Source organism: Paralichthys olivaceus, chromosome 7 (genome assembly GCF_024713975.1).
Source record: "Paralichthys olivaceus isolate ysfri-2021 chromosome 7, ASM2471397v2, whole genome shotgun sequence".
In the NCBI taxonomy this organism is placed as follows: Eukaryota; Metazoa; Chordata; class Actinopteri; order Pleuronectiformes; family Paralichthyidae; genus Paralichthys; species Paralichthys olivaceus.
Genome location: NC_091099.1, coordinates 5521605 through 5529168, shown reverse-complemented (window position 1 = coordinate 5529168; position 7564 = coordinate 5521605). Strand labels below are relative to the sequence as shown.

Here is a 7564-nt window from a genome sequence, read left to right as displayed (position 1 = left end):
CTCAGCACACAGTGGATCTGAGGGGCTCCTGTAATAAGAACTTCAGGCTCCAGCTCCCAGCCACATACATGTAGCATGTAGTATTTGACTGTGACACTCACACACACACTATTTGAAACCTGCCTGGACTCTTCAACTTCTTCTTCTAACTGCCACGACCATCCTACTTATATTTAGATATTTACTCAGGAAAGTATTTGTCCTGCTTCAGTTTGACACAGTTTGTTTTATGTTTTATATCCCTGATGGCTTGAATCACTTGTATTTCTTTTGTTTCACTTTTCTTCTTTTCTTTATCTTGTGATATTAGGACACAAATACAGACCACTAACAGAATTAGATGAATATCTATTGTAGTATAATTTTTGGTCACTATGCCATGTCACAGTTTGAATGTCACTATATACCTTTAATCTGCACTGCAATTGTGGTGTCTGAAATGCTATGTGTGGTCCTCCCCATAAAAGAAATTTATCTTTAGGTTTGAGGTCCACAGGTTTTGAGGAATTTGGAGAAAGCCTGAACGTATGGTAGGGCATTAGGTCACAGTTCTAAATGCTACACTAAATTTGAGTGAGTGCCTTCTCTTTCCCTGTCACCAGACAAATGAGAAGAGCTGGATGAAAACCAGATGTGTTTTCTTTAGGTTTATGCAAACAACACTCCTATATAAACGAGGAGTTGAAGTTGCCCCCGAAGAAGAGATTCACATTGGCTCCAAATCTCTCTCCAGGCAGGAGAGATTCACATTGACTTCGGATCTCTCCATATGCAGATTGCATTGCTTGTATTGATGCTGAACTTTTTTGTAATAAACATTTTATACAATTAAGACGGTGTCATCGGAGATTCCTTCATCATCTTCACATCATCGCAACCCCAATATACGACACAATCTAATATGTGTTGAAGTATAAAGAGAAACATAATTTACTGATGATTACAGTAAGTTTAACACAATAATGATGAATCAAACAATATACTCAGTGTGTTTCAAGCAGTATGATGTGTATGTATAACTTGTGGTAAGAAATAATAATCTTTTTAAAAAAAGGCAAACTGACAAAAAGGAAACATAATGGTGTCAAATCAGAGACAAATATCTTTTTTTTTTAAATGGTTTGGACAGATATAATGGTGTCAACAGTAAGAAAAACAGTTTAAAAGAAAAAGAGACATGTCAGGGCAAGACTTTCCAGAGGGAAGGTCCCAGTTCCAAGGCCATCCAAAGCAACCCAGGTGCTTGGAGACTTTCCAGGGGTAAACTCAAGTTCACGATGTTGGACCGTCCACAGTAGCCAATGAGCTTAGGTCACGATGTCGGACCATCCACAGTAACCAATTGGGTTTAAACCACGATATGTAATGAAAGACCAATAAGATGAGTAGCAGGTGTGGCCTCTCAGGGAATATAAGGCAGAACAACATCACTGTTAGTCAGAGTTTCTCTCTGCTGCTGCTCCGGCGCACTACTGAATGCTCTCAGGTTTTTTGTCGACAATAAAACTCTGCTGCTTTTAAGTTGACTTCTGAACTGAATTTTTGGACTTTTGGACCACGAGTGGAACCTAGTTTTTAAAACACTATTAGATGAAATTAGACTTATATTTCATCCAAATTGTTGCTAGAGGGGTCAAAATTTCAAACTTGGAGCCTGAGATTTGTAGCTTGTGATCTAGTGTGCGTCAAAGTTTGTGAAAACCTTGATAATGTTCCTGCACGCACACAAACACACAAACATAAAAATATAGCCTTGGTGCAAGCCAAAACCTGTTATTTTATCTTATCTTATAGGGTCAGAGCACATTAATGAACATAGAAGGAAATAAATAAGCTGTAGTTGTAGTTCTAGTACTGACACAGCACAAATAACAAGTACATACACTTATGCACTTATTGTGTGTGTTAAGTGTGTTAATGTTTGTCTTTGCACCTCTTGTATGGAGGCATGCATGAATCCCTATCCCCAGGGAAGCTAGGTTGAAGGTCAGATATGTATGAGCATCCTCACAAAGCATAGCTGCTAGAGCCTGTTTTGCTGCACACATACTCCCTTCCCTCCCTGCATACCCAAGGCCAGGTTCCAGACCGGTGAGCTCCAACTGTTCTCTGATTTAGAGCAGAGATAAGAGGCAAGACATAGGGACACAACATGATTTGGGTATGTTTGCTTTAGGTTGAAGTATCCAATAAGGTGTGAACAAATATATGTAACATAAATAATTAACTCTAACTTTTTATGGACATATTGAAGGAATGGGCGATGCAAGGTGGCGAGCGGTGGAGATAGGTTGAGGTGCAGTGTGAGACATCCTCAGACAAGTGTTGACGTTGATATGGTTCCTCGTCTGGTCTCCTTGATGTAAATCAAACCTGCAATCAATTTCTCTCTCACCAGAAAATTTATCTCAAGATATGAAATATAGAGTTTATCAGATCGGAGTTGTCTTTGGGTCTATGAGCTCTGCACAGGGTTTCACACTCAGCATGAACTCAGAGTGGAACCTCGAACAGCGACAGAAGAAGGTCACATGTAGTCTGGTAGACAGAGGAAAACGTCTGCTGTTGCTTCTATAGAAAGAGGAAATTGACCCCAGCACCCATTGTTACTGATCAGGGTCAACAAAAGGACATGAACCTGAGTGTTAGTTAAAGATACTAGTTTTTAATCGTCTGACTGTACATACAGTCAGTTCCTCTTATGGGAGCACGGCTGTATTCCTATATAAGGAGTTATTTTTGAACACAGCGCCCGAGTATTGATCAGACACTGGAAAGAGTTAGAGCAAAGTTCATATGTGAATTTTTCATTACAACCTTTTTATACATTTACCTGTAGCTCAAACTCAAAAATGTTTTCATATACATCAAATATTTCTACAGCTACAAATCCGTTTTACACAAAAAAAAACTTTTCACATATTAACTAAAAATGTTTCAAAATATTTTAATGGATGAAACAAACTTTTGTACTCAATAAGGTGATGTATGATACAAATATTTCAGCCCAATTATATCTTTGTCACATAAAATATTCCTCTGTACTGCGGTTATGTACGGACATAAATATTTATCATTTCATTTCAGCAGCAATTAAAACTCCTCACATTATCAGTAGGAACCATTTAAAGCGGAAATAAGTTAGTCCTTGTTTCCGGAGGTCCATGGAACCTGTTGTCCGACACTTATTATGCGTCCGTGTGGAAACATGTGATGATCATGCTGGGACTGTTAAACTCTAATCGTCCCCGATACGTGAAAATATTATTGAGCGCATTGAATCGGTCTGACGGACTCCGGAGTCTCTCAAACATCTGTCAGTCCGACCAACACATCCGGAGTTTCATACGAGAGAACACGGAAACATCTGGAGAGCAGAGTCTGACGCCGGAGATCAGACTGAGGCTCTTCACCCCGAACTGCAGGTTCTGGAGGGAGAGACCCGAGCTGTGGCCCTTCGAGGAGCCGTACTGGGCCATTTACTGGCCCGGGGGTCAGGCAGTCACACGGTGAGAGGAGCTGGTGATGCTGTGCGACACTCAGGAGAAACTGACACGGATGCTTGTGGGTTTAAATGAGCTGATGCCAACAAACTAAACCCAGTCAGGGCGGAGAACACTGAGAGCCTGTGCGTAATGTCCCTCTACTCCACGAACTGTCCTTCAAGTGGCTTTGATCCAGGACTGATGGAGCTAACAGGAGTACCATAGTTCAAAGCGTTTCGCTCTACCCGACGATAGTCGAATGACTCGTTCATTTGTGGAACCGTGACTTAGTTCGAATTTTTAAATAATGAATGTGAACTAGTTCATTTTCATCTGCGTGAACTCAACACTATAACGCCGAATGTCTGACTGTTAGAGAGAGAGAGGTGGAGAGAGAAAGACGTGGCTTGCACCAAGGCAAACATTTTTATGGTGTGTGTGTGTGTGTGTGTGTGTGTGTGTGTGTGTGTGTGTGTGTGTGTGTGTGTGTGTGTGCGCGTGTGTGTGTGTGTGTGTGTGTGAAGGAGAGAGAGAACTCTAATTAAAACACTGATTGTCGGTCCAGCTTTGACACCATTATAAATCTTAAAGTTATCGAAGGACTTTAACTCAAGCCTGAAAAGGTCTGACATCATACACCAGTGGATTTGGGCAATTCTCAACTGCATTTTTTTTTTAAATATTACATTTCAATATGCTAAATAACGGTTTAAAAGCTTCCCTTCCACACATGTTTACAAGGCCACATAAATGGTTAAACTTTTTATGCTAGCTATATGGTGCTGTCAAGTGAAAGTGTACAGCTGCAACCTGAAATCTGTTTTACATGGGCCAGGGGGCCATTGTCATCTCCTCAGTATCTCACACAGTCAATTGTAATATTATTAGCCTGCCTTGCAGTTAATGACCCTGACTCTTACTCTGATGGAGACTTTCCCTGTGAGCGTTGTTAACTTGGACCTTGCCCCAGGCTGCATACAGACCCTCCTGCCCTCTGTACACAAACACATGGTTTTACCACATGCTTTGTTAAAACTCTCAAAAGACAAACTTGATGTCATCACCTTTATTTTTCAGGGTTCCACCACACAGACGATCACTTTATTGCACAGCACCTGCTGCTCTCAGGTCCTCCAGCAGACTGAACCAACCAAAGGCCACATTCTTGTTCATACATGTGAGACATATGAGCTGGCACGAGACCACAAGAAATATTTCAAACAAATCTTAAAACTAATACAGAAACTGACAGCCAGCGTTAGGTCTCTTTTTCTGGTCCTGGTCAGCACTCATGCTTGGTTAGACCAGATAGTAGGATAACTAAAATTAAAAGCGTGCATGAGTTTTTTTGTGCCTCACAGTGAGAAAAGGTCACACTAATGTTTTGCCTCGTCCCCTCAGGTATCTCTTAGACAACCCTGGAGTGTGTCTGGGTAAGAAGATCCTGGACGTAGGGAGCGGCTGTGGAGCCTCTTCCATCGCTGCAAAACTCTGTGGTGCTGCTCATGTTGTCGCTAATGACATTGACCCCGGTATGCATCAATATTTATTCCGTTTGAATTCACACTTTCCAGGAAAGACCTTTCATTTCTTTTTATTCTCAAGCATTTTATTATGGAGACAAATGAATCATGTTCTGTTTTATTGTTTTGGGAGACAAAGTTGGTTCTCTTATTGAACATGAATCATGAATATGCCTCGTGTGAGCACAGTTTGAAACAATACGTGTGTTAATACCGGGTTTATCCCGGTGCCCATTTACAAGGTAAGGCAACATGATAATTTAATTTAATCTTAATGCAATTTAATAATTAACATTACACTTTAGTGCTGCAGATATTGAAATAATTTAAATTCCAAAACTAGGAGACTTGTGTGCCTGGTTTTTATTATCAAATTCCATGGATTACTCCCTGGGAAAAGGAATTCTAGATTTGTTACTTTGTTCTGGTTCAGGTTATGTCTCTGTCCATGTCACTTCCTTCCACCAAGTTGTGATAGTAGTTTTAAGTTATCCTGCTGAAAAATAAATAAACAAACAAATGGACAACTTCTAAAGTTTATAATCTGGCCTTATAATGAAGTCAACAAATACAGAAACAATTCAACTGAATATAATTTCTGTCTCACAGATTTATTTTCTTATATTGTTAGGGATAAAAAAATGTCCAGCTCTGGGCCAGATACTGAGTCTAGACTTCTTTTCCAACACGTATACTTCACTATTACTGGAGTCTCAAGAGTTGGTCAAAAGAATTCACTGGAGATGATCACACAGTATCAGATGCTTTCAAAGGTTTTCTACAACAATATTTGGTATCTGAGATTTGAAGTCATAAAAACAAAGATTGTTGATGTGTATAAAACATGTTTATGCAGCTATTTAATCTGAAATTGTTGCTCGTGACTCATTAATGTTAATATGATAATGCTTAATACTTGACAAACTGATGTAAATGAAGAAATGAATATGTCGGTTTGTGTGACAGTTGCAGCCGTTGCGTTTCACATGAACTGCGAGCTGAACGGCTTGGACCCGCCCATTTGTGCGACAGACGACGTGATTGGTTCAGAACCAGAGGGCTTTGACCTGATCCTCCTGGGTGACATGTTCTACGACGAGGCCCTGGCCACCAGCCTTCACTGCTGGTTGAAGCGTTGCATCAAAACCCACGGCACCCAGGTCCTGATCGGAGATCCCGGCAGAGCCCAGTTTGAGGGACACAGCATCCGTCGGCTTCTGCGTCAACTGGCTCAGTTTGAGCTGCCGGAGTCTGTCAGAGAAGAAAACTATGGTCTGACCTGCAGCAGCGTTTGGTGCTATAGTCCTGAACTCTGAGGCCTCCAGAGAATCTCCTGCACTCTCTTAAATGAATGTAATTAATATTTCTGATATAAGTATTTGCAAAGGACTGAACAACATGACTGAGAATAATATATATTAAAGGTATAATAAAACATTTTTTTTAAATCAACTTGTTTAAAGTTGTTAATTTGATTTGCACTTTTCCAAATGTGATACATTCTTTTCGGTACTGTTTGTTTAGAGGTTATGTTGTGGATTCTCAAAAATTAGGCTGATGACACAGAGTTAAGGAATTGATGAGTGTGGTGGCAATTTCTGTAAATCAAGGACAAAGTCAAACACTCTTAAGTTTAATTCAGCATCTGCAGAAGGACTCTACACATCTCTCTGAATGAGTACGTATGAGCAAAGAGCGGAGGAGAGCTCTGTGTTGTTATACCTCACTGGCCTTTATTACCCCTCCTGGTTTCCGTATCAGTGGGGGAGTCATGCTGCCTTCACATCTCTGTGGACCAGCACTGGTGTGAGATCCAGAAAGTCTCTGAGCAATAATCGTAAACCTAAGGTTTCCCTTTTAAATAAACAATCTGGTAAATCTTCCGCACAAACATCTGCTTATGTTGCATCACATACACAACTTATAAAATGTCCATTACAATTAGGTTTTTAGTTGCAAAGAAGGGGTCGATTCTAATGGGGTATTAAAGTAGTGGCTGTTGGTCTAACTTTGACACCATTATAAATCTTAGAGTTTTGGAGGCCTCTGTTTCAGGCCTTATTGATTTTCTAAGGTCCTGTTGTGGTGTCTGAAATGCCATGTATTGTGTTCTTTTTAAAGGAAGCTGATCTCTAGGTCTGAGGCCCATAGGCCCTGGGACAATCGGACAAAGTTTAGGTTGTCAGAGATAAACTGAATGTATACATTAGGGCATTAGATCACGGCTCTAACTGTCACCCTAAATTTGAGCTGGTGTCTTTCCCTTCCTGTTACCGGACAGGCCGGAGGAAAGCCAGATGTGTTTTCTTCAGATTCACGAAAACAACTCTCCTATATAAACGGGGAGTTGAAGCTGTTAGGGAGAAGAGATTCACATTGGCCCCAGATCTCTCCCAGGCAGACTGCAGTGCTTGTATTGATGCTGAACTTTTTGTATAAACCTTTTATACAATCAAGACTGTGTCATCGGAGATTCCTTCATCATCTTCACATCATCGCTACCCAAATATACAACACTGTCTCCAGACTCCAATTAGAATAAGGCGATGTCCTTTT

The 7564-nt window shown here is 40.5% G+C and overlaps 1 protein-coding gene across 1 annotated transcript; it reads left to right on the top strand.

Annotated features, from left to right (window-relative positions):
* Positions 1-3154: 3154 nt before the first annotated feature.
* Positions 3155-6460, top strand: etfbkmt (electron transfer flavoprotein subunit beta lysine methyltransferase). The gene is made up of 3 exons (XM_020102129.2): positions 3155-3509; positions 4887-5017; positions 5975-6460. The coding sequence occupies exons 1-3, from the start codon at positions 3214-3216 to the stop codon at positions 6322-6324; spliced, it is 777 nt and encodes a 258-aa protein (XP_019957688.2). The 5' UTR covers positions 3155-3213; the 3' UTR covers positions 6325-6460.
* The last annotated feature ends 1104 nt before the right edge of the window (positions 6461-7564 follow it).